General features: G+C 41.2%; 1 protein-coding gene across 2 annotated transcripts; it reads left to right on the plus strand.

The window, feature by feature from the left end:
* On the plus strand, positions 1 to 27,252 carry ctbp1 (C-terminal binding protein 1). 2 transcript variants are annotated; one of them, XM_084907661.1, is made up of 11 exons: positions 1 to 42; positions 15,206 to 15,360; positions 16,883 to 17,027; positions 18,125 to 18,228; positions 18,603 to 18,705; positions 19,231 to 19,355; positions 20,733 to 20,822; positions 21,308 to 21,438; positions 22,656 to 22,783; positions 22,947 to 23,061; positions 24,617 to 27,252. In XM_084907661.1, the coding sequence occupies exons 1-11, from the start codon at positions 36 to 38 to the stop codon at positions 24,810 to 24,812; spliced, it is 1,299 nt and encodes a 432-aa protein (XP_084763787.1). In that variant the 5' UTR covers positions 1 to 35; the 3' UTR covers positions 24,813 to 27,252. The 2 variants fall into 2 exon arrangements, with proteins under 2 accessions (XP_084763787.1, XP_084763779.1); XM_084907653.1 differs by lacking the exon at positions 1 to 42 and adding an exon at positions 6,484 to 6,742.

Consider the following 27,252-nt stretch of genomic DNA (forward strand, 5'->3'; position numbering starts at 1 on the left):
CACAGTGGAAGAGTGGACACACTGAGAGGAAGGTGATGCAAGGTTTGTGATGTATTTTTGGCCCCATATCACAGACTTCCTGTGTGTAATTTTCTGTGTGTGTCTATGTATATGTGTGTGGGTTTGTGTGATAACAGCGGCTATTCTGTAGTGTGTTTAAGGTCTGAAGAGATAACTCTGTGCCAAGCTAATAAGAGTGAAACAACTCCCCCCCCCCCCCACCCCCTTCCTCTGTGTACTTAACAGTATGAAGGCTTGGTTGTGTGTGAATGTAAGAATTTGTTTATTTTTCTGTGAAAGGGTTGTTGTTTAGTAAGTAAGATGTTTGCAGAGACGTGGGGATTACTGCGTCGATGAATTCTGCCCAGAAGGGTTTTTACATGTTGCTGCTGGTTTTATAGAAAAAAGTCTGAGTATCAGCTCTCATCGTATGACAAATACAGCATCTAAAACATCCTTATAAACCATAAATAGGGAGCCGATTAGAGAGCGAGTCTTTAAACTTAAGTGTTCAGAGGGCTGTGCGCTCCTCAGCGCATATGATCAGTGAAGTATGTGAGGTATTAAGAGCCAAAACCACTGTGAGCCCCCAAACTTAATATTAATAAGCTTAGATAGGACACTTCATGCAAAAGTTGCAAAACCCCTGTTTTACTGTAGCTACACAACCTATAACAAAATAACTTAAATAAAGTAGAAAATCTGAATGAAGTGAACACAATATAACAAATGACACAAAGGAGCCTAATAGGTAAAAATCTAAACAAAATCCAATAGATCACCATTAATAACACGGTTAAAATACAGTAATCTTGTGTAAAAAACAAACAATTTTACAGGTATCTCAGTGAAAAACTAAAAACTTAGTACACTTTGTCTCAAAGTATTTATTTACTGTATGGCTTTATCAGTCTCTCACACTGATGTGGAGGAACTTTGTCTCACTCTTCTTCACATTATTGCTTAAATAAATTCATTGAGGTTTGCAGGTATTTGTTAATGCACGGCTCTTTTGTGGTTCTACCACAGCATTTCAATCGGGTTGCAACACCTTGATTATTTTCTTTTTTTAACCATTCTGTTGTAGCTTTGCGTCTGTGTTTGGGATAACTGACCTGTTGCATGATCCAATTTGGGCCGAGCTTTAGCTGTCGGACTGACAACCTCACATTTGGCTCGAGAACACTTTGGTATTCAGAGGAGTTCACGGTTGACTCTCTGACTGCAAAGTGTCCAGGTCCTGTGGCTGCAAAACAAGCCCAAATCATCACCCGTCCACCACCGTGCTTGACGGCTGGTATAAGGTGTTTGTGCTAATATGTTCTGTTTGTTCTTTTCCAAACATGCTGGCATGTTCGATTTAGAGAACAGGCTTTCTTATGCTATATCTTTTTTTGGCAGCTTACAGGGTTTTAAATCATCCAGTGCCCAATTATTATTTCTACATCCACTTAAAAGCACTTGGATGTAAACGGTGACAGCGAGGGTCTCTGCAGATGTCCGCAGAGGATTTACATAACAATGCACCAACTACCCATGCGCCCCAGGCGGCAGACTTCAAGAAGTATAACAGGAATGACTGCTCGGCCATTGCGCCTCGAGCTGTCTGTGCTTGTCAATGATCAAGGTATAACGTGATCGGTGTCCCAGCCACTAGAGCGTCAGAGTATCCAGTTTGTAACCACTCTCACACAGCCTTGTTTGAGCCCAGATGCATGGTTCTAATCTTTAAGTTTTGGTCTGCTGTTTAGCATAATGAAAACATCTAAAAGAGTCCATTTCCTCTTTTATTAAACAGCTCAAGAAAGCAGCTCATCCAGTAAGAACTGATTTTTGTTATGCTGATCAGATATTGGAGCATTTCTCATTTTTAACCTCACACTCTCATACTGTTATTGAGTTTTCAAATAGGTTCTTCTCTACTCCTTGAATGAAACAGGAAGATAACACAGCACAAGTTTCAGGCCAGAATCAAAGAGACTACTTGACTACTTCCTTTATTCTTTTCTTACTGTGCCCATCCTTTTGCACTCCTCAACTTCCTCTTCCCCCTTCCTTTTCCTTTCTAGCGCTCTGATCCTTAATCTCTCCCGTTGGTCCCACCTAGTCAGCCTCTTTTCACTCATCTCGCCCCCCCTCCTTCCCTCCTTGTCTTCCACATGTTGGCTGGATTCTTCACGCCTGCGGTACCCATCTCCACCTACAGTAGATTAGATTGTTTCTGCAGTATCTACTCTCTTCTGTAGTGGCATCCACATTGTTCTGCAGCTCACTGTCAGCATCCATAAATCCAATTTGTTGCCCATGCGTGTGTCTGTATGTGCCTGCGTCTGCATGTTTGCTTCAATGCGATGCAGCTGCCTTACGTTTAGTTGTCCGCGTGAGTGCATTTAAGTGTCGCAGGCATCCTTTTGTTTGTGTGTGCTGCAGAAATATTATTTCCGTGTACCTGCCTTTCAGTGTCAGTACGTTCGTCTTGCATGAGTGTGCATTTATTAAGCTTGTGTCTTTGTGGATGTGCAGGCGTGTATCTTTGCAATTGTTTTGCGAGTGAGCATGCGTGTGTGTTAGCGATAGCTCTGGGTCTAGTTCGCTGTCAGTCTTGATAAGGCCAGTGGTTGGGAGGCGTCAGTCAGGGCGGCTGCTCGCCTGGCCTCTGCGTGGTGGATCTGCTGAGGAGCCGAACCATTAGACACGCTGCAGTGTCTATAGAGAGAAAAGGAGTGGGAGGGTGGAGATGTATAGTGAGAACGCCTGAGAGTGGGAAAAAGAGAGAGAGAGAAATGCAGGAATGAGCAATGGGGTAGGGGTGGAGTGTGTTGTGGGGGTTGATGGAGTGTGAATAAGATCAAGATAGAAACTGGGAGAGAAAGATGATAAAAAACATCACAGTCAGATAAGGAGGGCAGATGCAGGCGAGGTGAAGGCAGTTAGAGAGAGAGGATGAACAGGAAAAACCAAAGGAAGTCTATCCCCAGTTCTTTCCCTCTTCTGTTTCACCTTTTCCCTCGTGAAAATCATTAAATATTCAATCTCTTTTAAACTATTTTTTTCTTTTTTCCCTTATATCTCTCTACTACCCATCCACACCCCCTTTGTTTCCTCCTTGCTCCCTGTGGAGCTTGAACAGTTCAGATATCCCCGCAGTGTCGCCTTTCTCTGTCCTTATTTAGAAGCACCAAATATGCTTCATATTTCTTCCATCTCCTGGGGAATATTTGTCTCTCGTATGTTAGCTGAAGTCGCTGTCAGCCTCAGAAACAAGATAAACACGTCTGGTGCTTCTCTAGTCGACACAGGGATGTCAGTTTGCATTTGGTCTGAGACCTCGAGCACCTAACACATTCCTTTTAATAGGCTACATGCAACTGTGATGTGTCAGAGAGACATTTCTCAATTACTAATCAGTTTAACTACTAACTGGCATAATTTGTTGAGTTCAATATATCACGGTTATGATATTAAAATATGAGACAGCTCGGGTGCTTCTTCTTGAAACAGCAAGTGGCTGATACATTCTGCAGTGTGGAGCAAATCTCACAAACCTCCTAATCCCACAGCAAATTTTTAAAGTATCTGCTGCAGTTTGCACCTAATTTATACGTTGGTTCGTGGGCTTTTTGTCGTCGCAAATTTGATCAGAAACAAATTTAGTTAGACGTGTTTACAGTGCAGAGGTGGAAAGCGTCTCAGGTCTGTTCCCGCCAGCTGCTGCTACTGGCTGCAATAGAAAAGATTACTTCAAGTCAAGCTTTACAAGAGAAACATTCAGGGGTTTTACCGCTTCCCCACTCCACTGTTGCTCAAAAAATGCCATCGCTTGCCACTGTTCGGTGCTGCAGTGTGAAATAAGCATGAAAGTGTTTTGGAAAAAGCCAGGAGGACCCAAAACAGCCAAAAATAACGTGTTTTAGTACATCAATTGTCACGGCTACTCATATAAACTACGTAAATTCTGCATATTTGCAAATATGAGGCAATCTGCAGCTCGTTCCCTTTGACCTGTTTTTTATTTGACAGATGAATGACTGTTGTCTTGTCTAAACTGTGTTTTTTTTTTCCTTTTACTATGTTTACCCTTGGAAAATTTGGAGTGGACGTAATTTCCATCACTGGCCAGAAAAAAGAGGTTGGGTTATTTTATTAAAAAAAAAGAGGCAGTGGCCCAGAGCCATGTATGGTCCACTTCACTGTGTAACTAAAGTGGAAAAAAAGGTAAGGGAGGAGGGTACTGCTCATTTTTAATTTTGTTTAAAACAATTCAACAGTGCATGAAAGGAATGATGGGAGGAAATGCTGGTGTTGAAAACAACAGTTTCGCTAACCCTCTGCCTCTTTTTGGATTTGAACAACTCGCCCACTGGCTGTCTGTGACATTTACCAATAGTGAGCGTGTGATGTAACCATCATTGCTGTTAAACTAGGTTAGGCGCCGGCAGTTAGAGGGGCGTCTGAGGCCGCTTATATCACAGCCGTTATCAAGTGGCTAATGTGTAGATGACAGAAGCTCTAAAGCCATCACTGCAGTCAGTCTGGACAGGTATTTACTGTCGGTGACCAGACCAAAGCACCCAGATGGAAAATTGGAGACTAATTGGATGACACACTAGCTGTTGCTTGCATTTTTGGACACACCTATGAGGTATTATTAGGGAACAATAGAGCATGAAGGAGACAACGGCCATATTACATCACTGATAAGATTTGATAAGGCTTAGTTTTTATGCGCAAAAGGAATCAACAGAAAATAACATGATAACAATGGCGAGGACATATATACTCGCTGCCCACTTTGTTAAGTACATCTGTTCAGTTGCTCATTAATACAAATATTTCACGCAACAGCAACTCAGTGCATTTAGGTATATAGAGTTCAAAACGAGCATCAGAATGAGGAAGAAAAGTGATTTTTAAGTGGCTTTGAATGCGGCCTAGTTGTTAGCACCACAAAGATTGGTCTGACTATTTCATAAATTGCTGATATTCTGGGATTTCTCCACATAGCCATCTGTAGGGTTTACAGAGAATGGTCCAACAACAAAACAAATATGGACTGAGTGGCAGTTCTCTGGCTGAAAATGCCTCGTTGATGACAGACGTCACAGAAAGTAGGCAACAAGAACTCAAATAATCACCTATTATAACCAAGGTATGCAGAAGAGCATATCTGAACCTTAAAGCAGAGCAGCAGCAGAAGACCATACCAGGTACTAATGCAGTCAGCAAAGATCAGAAAACTGAAGCTACACTTCACACAGGCTCACTAAAATTGGACAAATGAAGCTCTGATCTGGTGAGTCTGCTGTAAATAACATGAAGGCATGGATCCACCCTGCCTTATACCAATGGTTCAGGCTAGCAGGGGTGGTGTAATGGTGTAGGGGAGGATATTGGCAATTCAGTAGAGCAACTTTGCATTGTGAATGTTCAACCAACAAATTCATATGGATTTAAGCATCTTTTAATCTACGCCATCCAAAAAGCAGTTCTGAAGGCAGGAAGACGTCACCTAGGTAGTAGGAAGGTGTACCTAATAAAGTGGCCAGTACAGCACCTAAACAAGATAATTAGAAAGAACCACCGACATTTTTACTCATAAGTAATATTTTATTTTTAAATAGATGGATGATTTAATAAAGAAACACCATAATGCAGTAATAAGAACTTTTCACTTATAAAATTTAATGTTCTTTTTCTGGAGGAAATCATTGTCACAGGTTAAATATTTAGCCAAGCAAAACAAGTTAAACTTATATAACAAGGAACTATAGCACAATCATTTCATACGCTTACTTAAGGCGGGGTAGACTAACAGCACTGACTTCCTCAAGTAACTTCCTTAAAATATAAAAACATGAAGCTGTATTCATGCATGGCATAAGCACAGTGTATTTACCCATATAGAAAGTGTGCATTACTCATGGAAGTGGGTTAAGTCAAAAATATAACTAATCACTCGCAAAAATAAAAAGTTTGAATGTTCTCAAACAAACACAACGCAAGAGTAAACTTATAAACCAAAGACGGTGATTAAACGGGTGTTACTAAAGGCACACATTGATTGCAGTGTTACAACTTGTCTCTTCATTATTCTAATTAAGTTTTGTTATAGTTTCGTTTTTATCACACAGAACTCGTTTTTCCTCTCTTGCTTCAGCCTTGAAATTGCATAACTCTTCTTTCTTTCATCTTTTCTCCTCCCTGTCGTCTTTCAGGAAACAAAAGATGAATTTTGGCCCGCGTTAGCTCCTCCCCATTCCTGCTCTCCCTATCGCTCTCTCTTTTTTTTCTATGCTATATACCCCCCCGCCATCTCTTTTGCACTCTCCCGCTCTCATAAACGCAGCAGCTCTTGCAAACTGTGTGTGCTTCTTTTTTTGGTGACAGAGAGCTGGAAAGACAGAGAGATTTTGTGTATTAGAAAGTGGGAAAGGAAGGGGAGGGAGGTACCTAAAGACAGCGGGGAGGGAGGGGTAAGAGATAGAGAGAGCAGGCGAGCGAAGGGGACGGAAGGGAGGGGAGAGAGAGAGAGCGAAAAGAGGGGGAGCACATGTGTATGCTTGTCACTAAGGGGCTGGGAGAAGGACTAAGGGAAGCGAGGTAGCTGGCCACAGCCGCCATATGCTGACTGGATTCCTGTTCATGTCTGCTGTGTGAAGACTGTAGGTTTCTGTTGTGTGCTGGCCGGCTGGGGAACACACCATGGGAAGCTCACATCTCCTCAACAAAGGCATGCCTTTAGGTAAACAACCAGCACTCTGCTTTTATGTGGGAACTGCATATCACTGTGTGTGTGTATGAGTGTGTGTGTGCCAATATTTGTGAACTCAGTGTAGATTATTCTGCCTCCTTCTCCCCTCCCCCTTCTCTCTCTTCCTCTCCCTTTTTCCGTCTCCTCCTCCTCCTTCTCTTCTTAATTCACTCACACTGTTATCTTTTGTTTTTCCTTAATCGCTCAGCCGCTCTCATCACACAAGAATGGTTAGTCTTTTCTCTAAAGATCTCTGTGTGTGTGTTTGTGCGTGAGTGAGTGTATGTGCACGAAGAGGCAAATCTCTGCTATTGAAAGCTGCTTGAACACCTCTGTTTGCGGTGACAGAAATAGATCTCCCTCTCCTTCGAGGGCTAGCAAGGACATGACACATATTTGCCTTTCATTGTGCTTCTTTTAATGGAAAGTGGTTGCCTTCACTGAAGTGTGCGCACAATTTACGTGCAAGCACACTTACACACTCACACACATAAAAGGGAACTAAAGTGACACACATATTCAAGCATAAACATGCATGCCCCCAGCCGGATTCACAGGTAATAGATGCACCTTATGATAGGGGCTGCAAAAGACTGTTCTAGAAAATGGGATCAAGGTAGGGCTGCTAGGAATAAGAAAGGGGTGGGAGGGGAGGGGAGGAGGAAGAGGGGGGTCGGGTGTCGAGCCGGAGGATGAAGGTGTGAAGACAAACGATCATTCCCCGTGTTATCGAGTTATTATATCAGGTAAATCTGCATTTGTGAATCCATTTCTTCTTCAAAGAAAGCAGACATTATTTGATGTCATCAAGAGGCTGAAGGCTCTTTTTCCTGATGACATCAAAGATTAAAGTTGCAGCTATTATCTTGCCCCCCCCAACCCTTTTTTTATTGCCCCTCGCTTTGGGCAGATATCTTCTCCACATCCACGCCGGCAGCTTGAGAATCCAAGGTCACAGGACTAAATGACTGAGAATTCCGGCTGGGCAAGGTTTGTCCTTTTCAAGACGCTCATGCACAAATCTCCACCAGTCAATAATCGTGACACTGATTGGGTCGTGGGGTCTGTTTCAGTGCACGGTGACAAGCACTGAACCTTTAAAGGGTGCTGTAAAATCAGCTTGCAGTTTCAGGTGATTGAGAGATTTAGTGATTCATCTTTCTGAAGGCAGGGGAGCCTCTGATCTCTGTGTTGTATCGTGTCTGAGCTGATTATGAAGGCCTAGATGAGTGACACCCCTCTAAAACCCCGTTAAACCAGATCTGCTGGTAAAACACAAAAAATCTAATGTTGGTAAATGCATCCTATGAGGCCTTTACACTGTAAACACGACTGTTATAGTTCCAGGCAGTTTCCCACTGAGAGACGCCTAATGTCAAAGGCAAAAATCGAGGGAAACCGCTCATGTGGTGGCATGTTGTTAGTTTAGAGAAATCCAGAGTAATCTGAAACGGCTATTAGATTACAAGTCACTACACATCTATGTTGGAATGTGAAATAAGGGCTCCAGTACCATTTCACACACTTATAAAAACAAATACAGATTTTTTTATACTGCACTACTGCCATATAAAAGGCAGGAATCTCCTCAGGTGTAATTTACAGCACTTAGAAATCTATAAAGTGCTCAGCAAAGAGACTGTGGCACTAAGAGCCATTAAGATCCTTGGTCTTTTATGTCAAATGCTTACAGAAAAATGACTGAACTAAAATGGGAATCAATAGTGAAAGATGTGCCAGTGAGAACTAATACACTCTCACTCTTTTATTCAGTCAAGGTTAGCCTTATGTAATACTTGCAAGCTGCATTTGACAAGTTCGTTTTTTATTGAGAAGGGCTGTTCAAAGGGGGAAATGTGATTGAGACAAAGTGGCAAGATCAAAAGACGAGTACAGAAAAAACAAAACACAACAAAAAACCAACAGACCTACAATTTACCACCCCAAAACAACAGTTAGCAGGTAGGCTATAATTCAGCTATGATAGGTAATTAGCAGCTTTGCATTATGATGAGTCCGTGCATACTCGTTATTAATTTATATGTTAACACTGTCAAGTGAGTCTGATTGGGGTAAAACCTGCAGATTAAATAACTTTTAAGATGATACCTGTAAAATGGCTTTAGGAGCCTCTTTAAAACTACCAAACAGCACTTTAAGCAGTTATTTTAGCTCAGCTCAAATAAACGGTGCGATGTGTGAAACTAAACCCTTTTTTTCCTTTTGCTGGGAATACCCTTGAAACTGCTCAAAGGCCCCCCTGCGGGTCCCCGCACTTCAACAAACCCGTAATCTAAATGCAGTAAATGCTTCATAGCCTTAATAATCCATTACGGGGAGGCGTTTACACCAGAGTGTCCAAACTGACCCAATCCAATTCAAACTTCAAAGTGACTGTGATTTTAAAAAAATGTATATTAACAATTAATCCAATGTAACAGGCCAGCAGCCATACAATAATCCAGTTACAGCCTTATAAATGTATTTTTTTCCTCTAGTGCAAATACTGTACGCCAGTACTTATAAACAGTTTATGAATTCCTGCAAACAAACAGTGGGTACTTGTGACATTTGTGGCAATCTGGAAATTGAACACTAAGTCATGTCAAATTGAAAATAATTGACTTCACAATTGTAAAATAAACATTTTCCAGCAGAAATAGCTTAAAATAATAAATATTTTTTAACAATTACAATTTATTGATCTATTAAGCTAGTCTCTGGAGTATTTAAAGTATAGGGCTATGCTTTTAAATCATAACCTCTGCCTTTTCCTCATACTTCTCCTGAATTCATAGCACAGCTGGAACTATAGCCTGCCTCATCAAACTTTGAACTGGTTGCCATTACTGAGTTGCTGTCAAATGTTATTGTGCGTCCTTGTCTGTTTTGCTGCTGGTGTCTTTCATTATGAGAACAAAGACCTGACAAACCTGAACTGCTTTGCTGACACCATACCTGCAAATGAGAGCCCTGCATGGTGATCGTTTCTATGTGTAAGCACCTGTGTGTGTCATACATCACTGTATATTAGTCCAAAAGCACTGATTGACGTGGCAAGAGTGTAATACCTGTGTTACTGTGTAGGTGTGTGAGTCCATGAAAGAAGGAGGACCAGTGGTGATGGATATGTCTGTCTTCTTATTTTTCCTTCCTGGGAATTGAAGTGGGGGTAGGGAGAGAAAGACGAAAGACAGAAACATCAAGCCACCCCTGAACACTTTGTTCCTGGATATTCACCCGCTTTTTAGCAATATAAATACAACTATTATACATACACGCCTTCATGAATTGCTAGGGAGTTGTGCAGAGCGGGAGAAAAGAAGAAAAATGGCAAGGGAGATGAAGAAAGCCTGGGGAAGTGAGACTGAGATGAGAGATGGAGACCAAAAAATGAGGCAACATCAGATGAAGAGATGTTGAGACGAACACTGAAGGGGTGAGAAGGAGGATACGGGGGCTCTTGTGGTTGCTGCACGCCACAAGAGCCAGTAGCATTATAAATCAGCCATGCTGCGGCTCCATGATTAGTTTCTACGGCTGCAGGCGACTTGAGCGATCACAGGTGCCGACAGCAATGTCGTCCCCGCTTTTCTTCCTTTCCTTTTTCTCGCTCGCACAGTGAAAAATAAAAACACTTGATCTGCTGGAGCTGAATGTAGTCAAACGAGGAAAAGGAATGTGAAGATTTGTTTTTAAATATTGAAATGAAGAAAACGGGAACTATTCTTCTAACTATTCTTAGCTTATAGCTTAATAAATAAACTGTAACAATAGTTATGACCTTTTTTCAGCTGACTAATAGTTCAACACAGAGGAAGGCCTATAGATGCTTCGGAGCAGTTTACCCTTGTTACTAGAGTGCACGTTCTTGTGGGAAAAATCAGGTCCGCTGCAGCTTGTTTTGGCAGATCATTCTGCATCGAGGCTGGCCGACGTCCCGTTGACCTGTACGTTTAAAACGCATGAAATTAGCTGATCCTTTTAATTGTCTTTGTTGACTGACAGTGTGAAAACACGGTCTCCCTCCTCGGGGACAAAAATCCAGCTGTTCCTAAGAGCTGGTCAAGGACAGCTGGATGCAGGCAGGCCGCAGGGCTTTCCCATTGGCTCTCGTGCTGCAGTCCCAGCAGTCACTGGCAGATGCTTTTTCAATTTCTAAATGTCAATCAAATGGCATTACCATCATTTTGCTACTTTGGGATGGAGCCTATTTTCATATCTATGATGTCATTTGATCTTGCCCCCCCTCCCCAGGCTCAACTGTTACTGTACAGATGGTTATTGTATTATAGTGAACAATGAACAAAACTTTCTTTGTTTTCGTTTTTCCTAAGTTGCAAATCAGTACCACTGCTTTGCTGCGTTTACTCAAAATGTCTACTGTTCATGCTTGTGCATCTGAGTTAAAGAGTACTTGTTCGGAAATGCTGGATGGAAAAGCACGAGCAGAGCTGAAGCTCTGGCCCCGTTGGCTGTCAAGAGGCCTGTTTGCACTGTGAAAGCCCTCAGCAGTCACCAAGCCCCGGGGCTACGGGAGAGGTAAAGAAAGACAGAGTGAGAGATTACTGGAGCATTTAATATAATGAGAGAGGGAAAGGAGAGGGATAAGCGTTTACAGTTAGGGAACTGGAAGTCTGGCCAATTATTTAATATAATGAAGGATTTAATGAGTGTTTAAAGTGACGGGAGAGCGAGAAAAATACCAGTAATAAAAAAAGACCAAGAAATAATGACCATTTGAGTTGGAGGATTAATATTTACAGGGCACTGCTGTGGTTTGTGAGTGTGGGGGAAGAGACAGAGACAGTGAATAAAGCAGTGTTTTATTGCCTAGTGCTACTCAGCAGGCTGAAGTGCTGGTACTCCCAAGGTCATTCATGGTGCTGGAATGAGAGCTATTTCCTCCCTCAGTCTGACCAAGTGTGTGCTGGAGAAATGTCTGGAATCTCTGTAACCCCCCCCCATAAAAATAATACCAGAATGACAAGATTTCATGAAAATCCTGTCTGCTCAGTTACTACTACTTTTTCCATGTCAGTGCCAAAAACTGAGCAGCGCGGTGCCGTATTTCTTTTCGCTGCCGCTGTATTCCATTTTCTAAGCTGTGCACCATAGATTTTATATTGATGTGTAAGTGCAATGGCCTCCAGGCAAATCCTATTAGGGATAGCTGATGTTTTAGCAGGCCACATAAGGCACCATGTGCAAGATTTGAGTTTCACCTCACTGGACTGCTTCATCAGATCACGTTTCATGCTGTAATCTGACAATGCAGATTTAAGAGACAATGCAGAAGTCGAGTGATGGGTCGCGCGATGTTGGGAGCTATTCTTTGTCTCCGTGCAGCTTCTGAGTGCACTTGCTTTTCTTTTTTATCAGTGGAAGTATGAAGGAAATGCCCATATTAAACCAGGACAACATGCTGTGGGCAAAACTGAGGTGGAAACCAAGTTTTAGCTCACGTACAAGTAGCTGAGCTTCTGTTGTGGCTGCACTACAGCTTCATACCACATGAAACCAAAACTGAAACGTGTTTGAACACAACTGTTGGTGCTCAACTGTTGGTGTTAAATTCCCGACAGCGAAGCGGCTCTCTATGTATTTTGTCATGCGCTTATAGCGTGCTAGTTTAAAAATAACCACACGACTGTGCTGCTTTAAACAAAGGGAAAGTTAACGGTAGACGGAACAAACGAGACACAAACTGAACGCAGACCCCTTGTATCGGTTTTCTTAATATAGACTGTGAAAGCTTATTTTGTGTCACAGCAGAACTCTAATGGCTGCAGCCTAATGAGACGTACAAGCTGAAATGCAACGTAACGCTGCATACATTACTTCCTCATGCATGCACACCAGTGAAAACTGCTGCAAGTATGTGGGGGAGAAAGTCACAGAGTTTCAACCTTAATGACCTATTTACTTCCCACGATGGGCTTTTCACATGAGAAAAAAATCATCATCCATCATCATACATACTTTTATAAATAGAAGTTAATTGGATGTTTTCCCCCAGTCTGCCCCTTTTCTCTTAATTATACAGTTACACTTATTTACTCCTAGTGGTTACAAATACAACACAGTCCTCATCTTGTAGTGAAGCAAATGGAAGAAAAAAAAGATCAAAGCAGCAACCAGTTCCTGGCCAATGTAATTAATGTTAAATGCAAATTTCCAGTGTTAACAGAAAGCCAACAAAGATTAAATAATCAAAACATCAATGCTAAAGGTCAGGCTCAGACATCAGTCCAAATCAAAGAGCAGAGGTGTCTCTCTGAACTGTTTTGCAGCAACATAAAACAGTCACACAGGAAGAAATCAATCCACTGCAGGAAAGGTTGGGACACCGACTTCTCCAACAACAGGATGCAACCTCAAAAAACATGTTGCATTACTCAAAAGGTTTAATAAATTGGAAAGTCCCTTTATGTTTCAGTCATTCTGAAAGTTGCATTCATTCTGCTTCTTTCCCCCCATGTTTCTGTCTTCAATAATATGAAAAGCATGAACTCACTGTTTGAAGTAGAGAAACGCAGCCTTTAAGTACAAGAAAACAGGTAAACAGCAGCAAAATCCAAAATGACAATGAGCTTCAACTGGGCTCTCGTTGAAGCTGTAGCTGCCAGGAGAAGAGTGTTATTTTTTCAGATTTCTCAAACTAATTCATAAGTTTGGAGCTGCCAAACTTCTGTCCACAAGTATGGTTCTCAGGGATTCTTGGCATGCAAAGTATTGCGTAGACCCTAGAATCTTGATTTCGTTTAATTTAAATGACTGGTTTAATAACTTGGCTTCTTTTGCACGATGTTGGGTAATGCAAATGGAAAACACGCTAAAACTCGGGGAAGGTCAATTGTGTATCCTTTGAGTTTTGAGTGGAATATTTTGAGTGAACTGACAGAGGAGGCTGCTTATTCGAGATGTCAGACTGCACATCTCAGATGGGGGGAAAAGTCAGCGATGAATGATGGGTTTGTCAGCATCAGCAAAAACAGGCATAACTCTGCACTTATTTCATCTGCAGTGTTTCAGAGGGCTGTCAAAACTTTACATGTCAAAAAATCCCTATTACACACACACACACACACACACTGCCAGGACTTTCTTCAGAATCTGCATCTCTATGTCCCTCAGATGTCTTCTGTCTCAGGCTGTAAGGCCCTCAGTCATCTGGAATAATTATTCCATCGGTTATGTGGAAAGAGAAAGGGAGGGAAACGATGCAGGAAAATGCAGCAGGAAGGAATATTCAAGGAAAACTAATAAATCCACCTCCTATCAACCCCTGTTCTTGTTATAACTTCAACAAAGGCCCACTAGTGGGGTCATTTGGCATATCTTCATTGTTAAATACCATTTTTCCTCCTGTACAGCCCAGCAGCACTCTCAGGGTAATGGTTTAATCTTTAGATATGATTTAATAAAACATCCTGTGGCAGGGGTGCAGGAGGAGTTCGCTGTAATTCGGTTATTGACAGATTTCAGTCGGATTTCAGAGACTAGCTGTCTCGCGTGGCAAACCTCTCTATCCCTTGCGAACTGTTGCACTTCCTTACGCACCTGCACGTTTACCCCTTTCAGCGATGTTTCGATGTTTTTCTATTTGCATTTTTCTTGTATATTTATAAAGAGACACTTGGTTTCATCCAAAATATGCTGCACAATAAACAACTGAGATATAATCTAGTGCTTCAGGCTGCATGCCTAGTTATTTTCGTATCAACACCGCCCCATTTTTTCCAAGTAAGCAGCTCCCAAGATGCACTCTGAGTCCATGGGGATGAGCATTTACATTCAGTATATAAAGACTTGTGAACAGGCTGGAATAAAAAGTATTCTTCATTATCACAGGCTGTTGTTTTTCCTCATTATTAATAACACTAAATTCATATAGCAAGATTTGCCTTTTCAATGCTATTTCCTACTAGAACAGCTACGACACCCACCTCATCCATCTTCTAAATTACCACCTGTTTCATAAAGTCAGCAAATTTAATCCTAAATCAGCAGTAATTAAGCAAAAACAGTGAAATATTTCAAAGTTATGAGGAGAAAAACAGCTGTGAAACATGACCTCACACAAGAGGAATTAGCTCCGCAACAGGCAGACAGCTGCTCCGAGAAACAGCTTTTTTTCCTCCACGCCTATTGTCACTGTTGGCATGGCAACCACCACCTCAGAACAGAAACATTATGGGATGCAGATACAGCAGCGGCCTCGTGTGTGCCTGGGACCTCATCCTTATTTTCACTTTAAAATTTCCTACACAAAAGTGAACGCTGGAAGTTTTAATGAAGTACAGAACAAGTATCCTCATTCCTTTTGTAGGAGATTTACACTGGTGGTGTTTCAGCACCACAGCCTACTTTTCCACCCATGTCTTCCCCGTCTTCTTTTCTTCTTTTGTTCTGCCGATCTGACTCTTTGTCCCTCACTTCTTGTGTTTTTAGGCATCAGGCCCCCCATTATGAACGGGCCCATGCATCCGCGCCCCCTGGTGGCGCTGCTGGACGGGCGAGACTGCACTGTGGAGATGCCCATCCTAAAAGACGTAGCAACCGTAGCGTTCTGTGACGCTCAGTCCACACAGGAGATCCACGAGAAGGTAACATGCTTGAAGTAACATGTACACATAAAGTGCAATAATAATTCTATCTGGATGTTTTTGTGTTTCAGCTAAACAGAAAAAAAAAACAGGCAAAGTAAAGCGTTTGCTTTTACTAATTTTGCATATATGGATTAAACAGAAAGATAACCAAGTAGCTGACATGAAACTTGTCACCATGGGGTAAAGGAATAATGAAAGCAACGTCAACCAATTCAGAAACCAGTGATTTAAAACTCTTTTCCTGCTTTCCTGACTTAATGATGCTGCCATATCTAATAGGCTTAGAATGCTTAAAGAGATATGAATCGGTAAAGGAATGGCACCAAAAAGAAGATTTAATTTAAAGCTTTAAAATATAATACTGCCTAGCCCAAAAAAGTCACCATCTGGATTTAGCTAAGAAACAGGCAACAATACACACACAATGTCAAAAGAACTCAAGGGATTACGACTAAACAGCTACACAGTCTTTAAAAAGTCTTGGAAAAAGTTCACGAGACTTGAGAAGCCCAGATTTACCCTGTTTCAGGGTGATGGGAATGAAGAGATGTGGATGAAGTGATTTACCCATCATGCCCAGTGCTTACCATACAAGTCTGTTGGGGCAGTGTTATGTCTGGGCTTCCTTCAGTTGGTCAGGTCTACATTCAGAAATGCTATGTGCTTTCCATCAGGATGACAAAGGCAGGATTCGCCAGACTCAGACTGAGAAGAGTGATTCAGGAAGCATGAGACATTATTTTCACACTGGCCACCACAGAGCAGAGACCCTAACCTCAATGAGAAACGTTTAACCTAAGAGAAGAGTCTAAAGTTAAATAGATGATGTTAAAACAAAAGGGATGCACAAAAATCAAGTACAAACTTGAATGTGGGTCAGATTCTGCAACAGTCACTACGGATTGCAAATGGGTTTGTATGTCTGGCAGGGTTATGTCTTGTACTGGGTGTCTGCCAGGCGCACTCTCTCTGTGAGCGCGCTCAGTAGGCCACAGTGTGGGAGAAACAGATGGCACTCCCTCCCTCGCAATCCTTCTCTTGCTCTCTGTCTCTGGTTCTCTAATAAGCAGCCACCTCATTGTGTAATTAAAAGGGCTTCTTTACTGTAATTGAACCGCATGTCATTTTCATCCCCTCGCACATATGAACCAGGGGGCTGGCAACATTACAGGAAGATCACACGATTCCTTGAGAACCAATTAAAAGGTGTCGGCTCTGTAATGTATTCAATTCTATATGATAATCTTATTATCTGCTTCTGAGCCATTAAGGTTATTGTCAGACAATAAGCTAGAAATGATTAAAAGTCACTGAGAATTCAGTGTGAATCGTATTAATTCTAATATTAGACAGTTCAGATAGATGCAGACACCTTATCTTAATTTATCTTAATCTTACTTCAAAAGGCAAAATATCAATGAAATGTAATTCTTAGGGAAACATAAAAATAAATAAAAATAATAATAATTTCTTCCTATATGTTAACTTGCTCTATATGTTGTGTTGTGTGTGTTTCCAGGTCCTAAATGAAGCTGTAGGAGCGCTGATGTACCACACCATCACTCTAATGAGAGAAGACCTGGAGAAGTTTAAAGCGCTGCGTATCATCGTCCGAATCGGCAGCGGTTATGACAACATTGATATTAAATCTGCTGGAGAACTTGGTAGGAACATGCACACATACGTGCACATATTTGCGTAATAGTTCTTCCCAGCTGTTTCAGTGCTCTGTCTTAAAGACACAGGCAGAACTGGCACACATTTTAATTTTCCTGTTAGTAATCTAACAAGAAAGAAGCGTCTCTGACAATTTGGTCTACTGGTCTACTGTATTGTTGCAACAGCCAAGTTCGACTTTGTTGTTGCCAAACCTGTTTTACTTGTTCAGCTTCTTATTATGTTTTATGTTTTAAAATACTTAAGATGAGCATTGGCGTATGAATTTATTATTCAATAAAAAACGATCCAGTCTTTGGTATGACCGACTGTCCTTCCTATGTGAGGGGGGGAGTGGCTTCATTTAGTAAAGAGATGCTTTTTCCAAAATTAAGCACAAATTTCATCACACTTATGCTGTTCCTTACTTTCTATTGTAAATTTACTCTTGCAACTATGGATGTTAACTTTTGATGTGTCCAAAATTTAAAATAAAAAAGACAAACAAAGCATTTAAAGAAGTTTTTTTTTGCATGCTTTGGGAACAGATCTTGCTATAAACACAGAAGTAACACCCACCTTGTGTTTAAACCTTTTGTTTTTGCGGAACAGCCAATCACAAGAATCCTGGCTTAAAGAGTGTGAGAAGTGAGCCAAATCTGTAAAGACATTTTCGAAATTAGAATAATAGAGCCCCTTTAAATACATTTTTTTAAGTAATTTAATATATGAAACACGAAAAAGTCGACTGCAAGCTGTGTAAATGCATATGACCTAAACATTAAGTCAAATTTTAAACTTCCTAGCTACCAGTTCCTGTTGCCATGTTTGCAAAAAATCTGTAATAGAAAAAAGGAGAACTTTTTTAAAACTCAGTTTGCTCCTGCAACAGCCTGAACTTTACTAACTTCCCTTATCTTCTTCTACCGAGAGCCTCTGCCATTTTAAAGTGTCGAGTAGTTTTGTATTTTGCACAGGAAAAAAAAACTGCTGACACCTTCAGCTCGTACTTCCCCACAAAAATAGCTTTCACCAAACTTCATTTCTCTCTCAAAATGGTTTTTAAAAGCTGTTACTAATCCTTATCTGCTTTCTGGTCCAACAGGCATAGCTGTTTGTAATATGCCAGCCGCCTCCGTGGAGGAAACGGCAGACTCCACGCTGTGTCACATCCTCACCTTGTACCGACGCACCACCTGGCTGCATCAGGTTTGTAGCTCCGTGTGGCTGATAAAAGAGTCTCAAATTAAATGGATTTAAGCGACTTATTTTAAATGTCTTGGTTAGTGGTGTGCATTCGGTTATCACAATTTTAGTTTCAACAGTTACTAATCAGAAAAATTGAAACGTTCATTCATTTTCTTTAGAATGTGGCTGTATTTGAAAGACGTTGATGTAAGATGTAGAAGGTACAGTAAAATGATTTGTTCCTCAAATCATTATTTAGACTTATCACCTGAAACGACTTAGACTTTGGTCATTGAGTCCAGATATTATGATGTATGGCTGGATCATGTTCAACTGTAACGTTTGTGTGCTCTGCCTTGTATATGCGTGTAATAACTAATTGGTATTCGTGCCAGGCTCTGCGGGAGGGGACCCGTGTTCAGAGTGTGGAACAGATCCGTGAGGTGGCATCGGGAGCAGCGAGAATCAGAGGAGAGACCCTGGGACTCATCGGGCTCGGTGAGTAACAACAAAGACGAACGTATGTGAAGCAGAGCTCAGCGATACACACCAAGGTCAGCATGCTGAGGTGCTCACAGTGATAATACTAACACGCAGGTACAATGTTTGGTCAGCTGGTCACAATGTGCTGTCTGTTTGTTTTTACATTTCCAGTGATCGAACATTTGTTCTGTCGTTTCTAGTTTGATTTGGGGAAGTTTTGTCCTTAGCTCAGCTAAATTGGCTTCCCAAGGGGTTACTGCCAATAAAATATAAGCGGATTAACCAGAAGCAATGCAAATCTCTTCCATGTACATTCTAAAGGGTTTTTCCAGTAATAATGAGCAAACGTGGGTAGCAGTCAGAGAATCGCAGTATGTAATTTGTGTTAGCAAAAGACAAAAAGCGGAATATTAGATGCACGTGGATATAGTCTAGATATATAGGTTTTATATATCTATATGTTTGCAGTTTTTCTAATGCCCCTGCATGAGTATTGGTGTTAATGTAATTCCACGCCCGCGGGTATTTCTGTGTTTCTAGGTCGAGTGGGCCAGGCTGTAGCCCTGCGAGCCAAGGCCTTTGGCTTCAGTGTGATTTTCTATGATCCTTATTTGGCTGACGGTGTAGAAAGATCCCTGGGATTACAAAGGGTCACCACACTACAGGTAAAACACACACTTGTGAAACCATTTTATATTTTAAACATCAGCCTCTTTTCACTTTTGTCAGCTCTTCTGTATTCAGTCATTATTTTCAAATGGTAACTCCATCACTGTTTATGCTGTGGAAGCACAAACAGGGTACTCCTGTCTGAACGCAGATAGAAAAAATAAGCTCTGCCTAGATTTTACCATGTGCACGTCACCTTACTCCTCAACCATTTGAGAGAAAATCGAAATGGTTAATGAAAGATTAGAATGATTATTCTGATTGATTATTATCTGATTGATATTGAATGATGATTTTTTTTTTTACAAATTTTGGAGCCAAATTTACAATAAAAGTCCATTAGTCCTGTGTGAATCTTGATCAATAGAAAGTTAAACTCATAGGCAGCCTTTTCATACCTCTGCATCCTTGACATCTACAGGCATCGGTCGTATACACTATGTGACACTGAGACCATAAAAGAAGTGAAAGCTAATTAAATTCCATAGCTAATTTGATTTTGAGAGGATTTAAGGGCTACGTTTAATGAAAAATTGCAATGGCTTGTGAGTTACTACTGAGAATCGGATTTTAAGGGGAACGTGCTATGCTCATTTCCATCTGCATATTTGCATGTTTTCACTGATTTTCACAAGAAAGAATCCTTATTTATACATATACACTAATACTAATATATACATATATTTACTTATACTTACCTATACGTATACTGGGCTTTGGTGTATCTCCTCAGTTCATGCTTTGAGTGATACAGGCAGTTTTAGCTCTTTTTCCTTTAACTTTATTCTGACTGCCTGCCCCTAAGTAACATGTGAGCACGACCCCTGAGCCCAGCTCTGACCGTATAAAGGCTATTGTTGACAATAGAGACCCAACAGTGCCAAAAATTGGTAGAAAGCCAGTGTTTAGATTAATGTGAAGCTATAGCTGTCACAGTATATGCATGACAGAAAATGAGGAGAAGCAGATCAAAATGCACCTGTGTCAAGAATGATACTTATTGCTTTGCACAAATATCAGCAAAGCACCTGTCACACAACAATGCTCACCTGCGTGTGTGCCAAAAACAATTTCCACTCAGCTCGTATTTAACCAATAAGAGCTCATCACTAGCACAGCATTTAAATGGATTCAGACTAAATCCTCTTTTTACAGGGAAACAAATCCTTTGTCTCCAATTCTCTTTGCTGACAAGAATGCTTTCTCCACAATCCGCCGTGACAAATAGGCATTTATTGCAATGGTGCTGTGACCACTGTGTGTGGAAAAGGAGAGACGCCACCTCGTGTTAAGTAACAGTAACTGTCGTCTGGACCTGGTTCAACATTTCTGTTGGGATTGGGATTAAGTGGCTCCTTTTTTCTCTTCCTCAGGATCTGCTCTTCCACTCTGACTGTGTGTCTCTGCACTGCAGCCTCAACGAACACAACCACCACCTGATCAATGACTTCACCATCAAACAGGTAAAGATCGGCATTCGCACTCATCACCCAACTCACGCAACACTGAGCAGGTACACCGAAGCATAAATGATTTCTTTAGCCTCACATCAACTACTGAGTCCCATAGCCATAAATATTAAAGAGGCCTACACCCAGGGAAGCACACCATTTTACAGATTAATGAGGTTCTGTACCACGTCTGAAGGACTATCAGATATTGGCTTTTCTCCTTAAAGGATTTTAGCTTTAAACACTTCTACCCTAACTGGGAGAGGATAAGTGAAAAGACAATTGCTCAGTGTGGGCCCATAAAATATTACTGGAAATTCTGCTCTGTGAGCAGAAAATGTGATTTCTTTTTTATTAGCTTTACTGAAAGGGATTTGTTTCATATTTAATATCACAGAGTCTTTATGTACAGGGGCACCGATCTTAAAATGTAAATGTGGTGTTAAGCTCAACTGAACATATATCACTGACTGTGTGTGTGTGTGTGTGTGTTAAAGATGCGTCAGGGGGCGTTTCTGGTGAACACAGCAAGGGGGGGTCTGGTGGATGAGAAGGCTCTGGCTCAGGCCTTGAAGGAAGGAAGGATACGTGGAGCTGCCCTGGATGTTCATGAGTCAGAGCCTTTCAGGTAACCTCCTGTTTTAACTGCTAGCTATATTTGACTTTATCGTTAATAAACTCATGAATTATTCCATCAATGCTACTGGCCACTTTATTAGGTATGTATTCAACTGCTGGTTAATGCAAATATCTAATCGGCTAATCGTATGGCAGCAACTCAGTCAAGGCAACCATCAGAATGTTAAAGAAAGATGATTTAACTGATTTTGAACATGGCATGGTTTTGGTGCCGGTATTTCAGAAACCGCTGATCCGCTGGGATTTCACACAACCATCTGTAAGGCTGACAGAAAATAGAAAAAGAGAAAAAAAATCTATTAAGTGGTAGTTTTCTGCGAGAAAATGCTTTGTTGATACCAGAGGTCAATGGCCAGACTGGTTTGAGCTGATAGGATGATAACAGTAATCTCAACTAACGACTCAGCGCAACCAAGGTATGCGGAAGAACGTCTCTGAATGCACAACCCATTGAAACTTGAATCAGATGGCCTACAGTAGCAGAAGAAGAACAGGACACTGAGGCTAAAACTCACAACGGTTCACCAAAATTGGATAATAGAAGATAATAGAAGGTCTGATGAGTCTCAATTTCTGCTGCAGTCTTTAGATGGTAGGGTCAGGCTCTGAAAGCATGGATCTGCCCTACCCTGTATTGGAGTGGGGAATATTTTCTTGGCACACTTTAGGCCCTTGCTGTCAAGTGAGCATCATTTGAAAGCCATTACCTAGCTGAGCATTGTTGCCTACCCTCTCTAGCCTATCATGACCACAGTGTACCCATCTTCTGATGACTGCTTCCAGCAGCACAACACACCATGTCACGAAACTCAAATAATGTCAAACTGGTTTTTTTTAACATAGCGATCAGTTCAAGTCCTCAAATAACCTCCATAGTCAGCAGATGTTCATCCAATATTACTCCTTAGAGATGTGACAGAATGGGAGATTTGCATCATGGATTGGCAGCTGATAAATCTGCACGATGGTTTCATATCTTATGGACCAAAATCATTGTTGAATATTTGCAGCATCTTACTTCACTTCCATGAAGAATTAGGGGCAGTTTACAGGAATGTTTACTAATTTTATGTTTAATATCATGGTATTCAATGACATCTGTGCCACAGCATAGGTCATCAATAAACACAAAACAAAAGCCTTTTGTGGTGCACAAAATCATTTTGCTGCAGCTCAGAGTGATTGTACTGCTTGTGTATTTGTCAGTTTCAGTCAGGGTCCGCTCAAAGATGCCCCCAATCTGATTTGCACACCACACGCTGCCTGGTACAGCGAACAGGCATCACTGGAAATGCGAGAGGAAGCAGCCAGGGAGATCCGAAGGGCTGTGACAGGTAGTGCACACACACGGTCACAGAAACACAAACTTTAGCAGACAGCATGATTTCTGATGAAAAAAGCCCAAAAAGTGGTATTTTAAGGAATTCCATGCTTCCTGTCGAGGAATTTTAAGGGCCTTCTTTCTTTTTCTTCTATCCTATTTTTGTTTTCTTTAAGGTCGCATCCCAGACAGTCTAAAGAACTGCGTCAATAAAGAGTTCCTCACCCAGAACAACCACTGGGCAGGTGTTGACCCAGCTACCGTCCACCCTGAGCTCAATGGGGCATACAGGTATCAACCAGCAATTACTTGACTGGGTTTTTAGTTGTTCCTTCTTTTGGCATTATTTCTACATATTTTCCAACTATATGGAAACCTTAACCCTTAAGCTTTCAGGGTAAAAGAGCTACAATCATCAGTTGATGTTTGTTTTGGTCTTTCAAATGTACTCGAGCTTTAAAGGAGCATGTTGCTGCCCTGTTGACTTCCAGTCTGTTAGTACTCGCAGATGTGATGACAGCTCTGACTACACACGATAAGAGAGGCCACACGGCAGTCTATAATTATACTGATGGGTAGACAGCGTCGCTGCCTGCCATGAGGAATTCAGCCAGGCAATGTCAGCACAACTAAACACTGGCTGCTGGGGTATTGAAAAGTGCTTGCAGGGTGTATCACATCCTGAAATAGCAACACAGTTCAGCTTACCAAACACTGCACTACATCTACTACACAAAGCACTGTTTGGTGATGTGAAGAAGGTAATGAATATCCCACTTATAATTATTAGTTTATATTCAAATTAGATTTCTGCAAACCACAAAAAATGGAGGCCAGATTTCTGTACGTACAGCAAATCTAAATATTCCACAGCGACACATAATAATCAAACATGCTGTCGTAATCGAAGTAGTGCCAGTGTTATGGTTTTGCTAGTTTTTTGGATTTCTGTTGCCCATGGGGTTTTTAAGTGGTCTTTAATGTTTAACATGTGGACATGGTTATGTCTAGGGCTGTGCGATATGACCAAAATCTCATATCCCGATATAAGAATTCTATCGTCCTGTTAACGATATAAATCACAAAAATGTAACATTTTCTGTAAATTCTGTGAATCTCAGGCAGCTTTTTTAGCACCTGGCGGCTCTTTTTTACTTCTCATCCGTAAATAATCTGCTCTTTCACGTGATTCAGTTTATTTTGAAAAGTCTCAACAGGATCTTGAGCTTTATTGTGAAAGGTTTATGTGGAACATAAACAAGCGGACACGCAATGCTGTTACCGTCGTTGTTGCTAACGACAACGCATAAAAACAGGCGCTTGTCTGTCCGTAGTGTGGTTATATTAAATATAAGAGAAAGAGAGAACTTTAAGAAATTAATATAGCCACTACAGTGACCATCAAAACCATGAAAAAATATTGCCGTAAACAGTTTATTTTGCGACACCACGAAACAAACGATAGCGTAAAATGAAACATAGACGTTTATCGTTATATGGAACAGCCCTAGTTATGTCACTCTTTTATCATTTCTGCGATTCCTGTTTCCATCCATTCAGATGTTTAGTGTTTAGCTTTGTTTTTGTTGAGTGCTTGAAATGAACAACCCCCTTGGTGGGGGTGTCCTCTTGGAGCTGGACCTTAGATTTATTGACCCACCCTGTAATCGTGTTATTACTGTCAAGTAAGGTGTGAATCCTTTCTAAGACGCTACCCTGTGAGTTATTAAGGTTGCATAAGTGAATTTACAAAAATGGCTTTAATCATATTAGTTTAACTGCATTTAAGATGACTCAGTTCTTATTCTCTCAGATTTTATTCTCTCCCCATGTCTGTTACCACCAGGTATCCCCCAGGAGTAGTGAACTTGCCATCTGGCGGCCTCCCTCCCCCTGTTGAAGGCATTGTACAGAGCGCCGTGCCAATCGCGCACACCCTTCCGCCCGCCGTCACACACCCTCCTCACGCCCCGTCTCCCGGACAGAACACAGTGAAGCCACCAGAGGGCGACAGAGAGCAGCATCCAAATGACCAGCTGTAGCCCCTCCACAAACACAAAACACACACGTTCCCGTGTTGTCTAGTGACTGGTGGTGGTTGGCACAGCAACCGGTGTCATTGCGATAAGTTCTCTAGTGACAATTGTTATCAGGTTTGGTGTCAGATTGACCGGTTGACGTCCCAATTACAATCAATTCAAGAACTCTCTGGCAACTGGTTTCCAACAGCCGGTTCACACTCCAAAGAGGAAGACAAGGAAGGTGGTGATGAATTAAAGAGCAAGGCAGCTGTCTGCTGCCCCAACCAGAAGTTGGTCTTCCGATCGCTGGATTTTCTTCAGATTCTGTGCCAGAAGTAAATAAAAAAACAACAACATAACAATAACTATCTGTTGATTTGGGAAAAAAACTAGGATCAAATTCCTCTGTCTTAGACTGTAGTGTGTCCAAAGTTAGAGGGGCGGGGTTTATGTCTTTCTCTCTTTTCTGTGTCTTTTCCTTAGTTTGATGTACAAGCAAAGTTAGTAGGTTATAAAATGAATGTAACCTGTCTGTGTACAGTTTTAGACTTAAAGCAAGAAGATACTGATATTTGTATTCGAGTCTTAACAAAAGCAAAGGTGATCTCTCTATGTAGCTGAACCAGTTGGAGAATACAATATCCGTTTTTTTATTTTAATGTCCCCAAATTAGCAAGCCCCCCCAAAAAGAGGCAGCTTTTTGCACACCATCTCAGGAGAGTAAGTTTCCGCAGTTGGTATATTAGTTATTTTTTGTTTCTTTTCTTTTTTTTTTAGTTTTGTTTTATAAATTCTTTTTTCATGCCACTTAGTGCTTTTGTTTTTCTACCTGCTTGCCTTTTCGTGTCCCGCTACATTAGAAAAAGAACTTTAACAAGAGCTAAAGTTGAACTAATGTTTGCTTTTGTTAGTTATGTTTAAGGGGCATGTGACTTTGCTCTTGGGACTTGTCTAAATGCTTGACCGAAATCAAGAGGGTTGTGGGAGGAAAGGCTGCAAGAAAGCGGTAAAATGGTATGCCAAGGCTGGGAACTTATCTCCTTGTCTCTATTAATATATATGTCGACAAAATGATGCACTGAGAGCTTGTAGCAGACCGCACTTTGAGAAACACGGATGTTTATCTTGTCCTGTCTAATGATACAACAGTACCCCTATCACACATAGTAAATGTGCAGGTCATGGAGCATGAACAGTTTGATGAATCACTGAGTCATGGTTCATCATGCTGCAAAGTCAGTATATTACTGAAGTTGTCCTTGCAGATTAGATCTCTCCAATCAGCCCGTAGAGTTGCAAAACACTCAACTTTCCATTTGAAGTTCTAAACTCACTCCCAGATGTCACATCTAGTTAAGCAAAGTTAATGTTTACTGACATATGAGAAACAGTCATGCGCATGAACTTGAATCAAATGAAATCTTCATACTGTTTAGGACATTTTAAAATACAAAGCAAAGTCAGTAAATAAAAATAAAAATCTCATTTCACCAGACTACTATCCCTTTAACATTTCAAGATGGGTCCTTCCTTGAGTATACCGTTTAGCCACTCTCTGTGGCCTCCGTGTCTATGTGTACATATGGTGTTCTGCCTGCCTGTGTCAATGTGAGTTGGTTGTATCTGTGTCTAAAAAAGCAGCACTGGGAGGAGGGGTGGTGGCTTGTGCTCTCCACAAAGCATCATTACAAAGACTGCCATTAACAAAATACTTAATACGAACTATAAACACCTGAAATTGAAACTGATTCCAAACTTAGCCTAGCAATCTCTCAGAAATTAAATCTCTTACAGGTTACATTCCCACATAACAAGAAGAGTACAGTGTCATGCAAGCGTAAAACTCTGCCAAACCCTTTTCTCGCGTGCTGATGTTAACCAGCCATCTGAGTGAAGGTGCTTTCTGATCCCCTCCTACCAGCAGCTGAGTAGTTAAAAAACAGTTTACTGTTGCCTACCTGGTCTTCTTCATGGTTAGGTAGTAAGCGTAGCAATCAGGGATGGAAATTTTGCCAGCGATATCTGAAAGGGGCGCCTCATACTGAAGGTACTGCCAGGCTAGAGCCCCAAAATCCTCAACATCATGCTGAACTGTTTTGAACTTGAATCTTAAACAAGATGCCATTCTTTTTCTGTGGACGAAAGTCTTCTGCTTGTTTTTTTCTAAAACAAACTGCGAGCATTCCTTTATTAAAATGATGGGCGCCACATCAGATTAGCTTTTTAAGTGTCGAGGTGCTCCTTGAATTTCCATCCCTGGTAGTAACACACAGTCCACTGTTGCCTACCTTGGTCCCCTTTATGGTAAAGTAGTAGGCGTAGCAATATACAGTATACATAATCTATATTCTACAGTAAATATCATTATTTTTGGTCAAAACTGACAACCTGACAAAGATACGTTTGTGACTGTATGCATTTGTATGAATTATTTTAAAAGAAATAAACTGTGGAAAGGTGA

This window comes from Perissodus microlepis, chromosome 2, assembly GCF_051167445.1.
Source record: "Perissodus microlepis isolate ML-2025 ecotype Zambia chromosome 2, ASM5116744v1, whole genome shotgun sequence".
Classification (NCBI taxonomy): Eukaryota; Metazoa; Chordata; class Actinopteri; order Cichliformes; family Cichlidae; genus Perissodus; species Perissodus microlepis.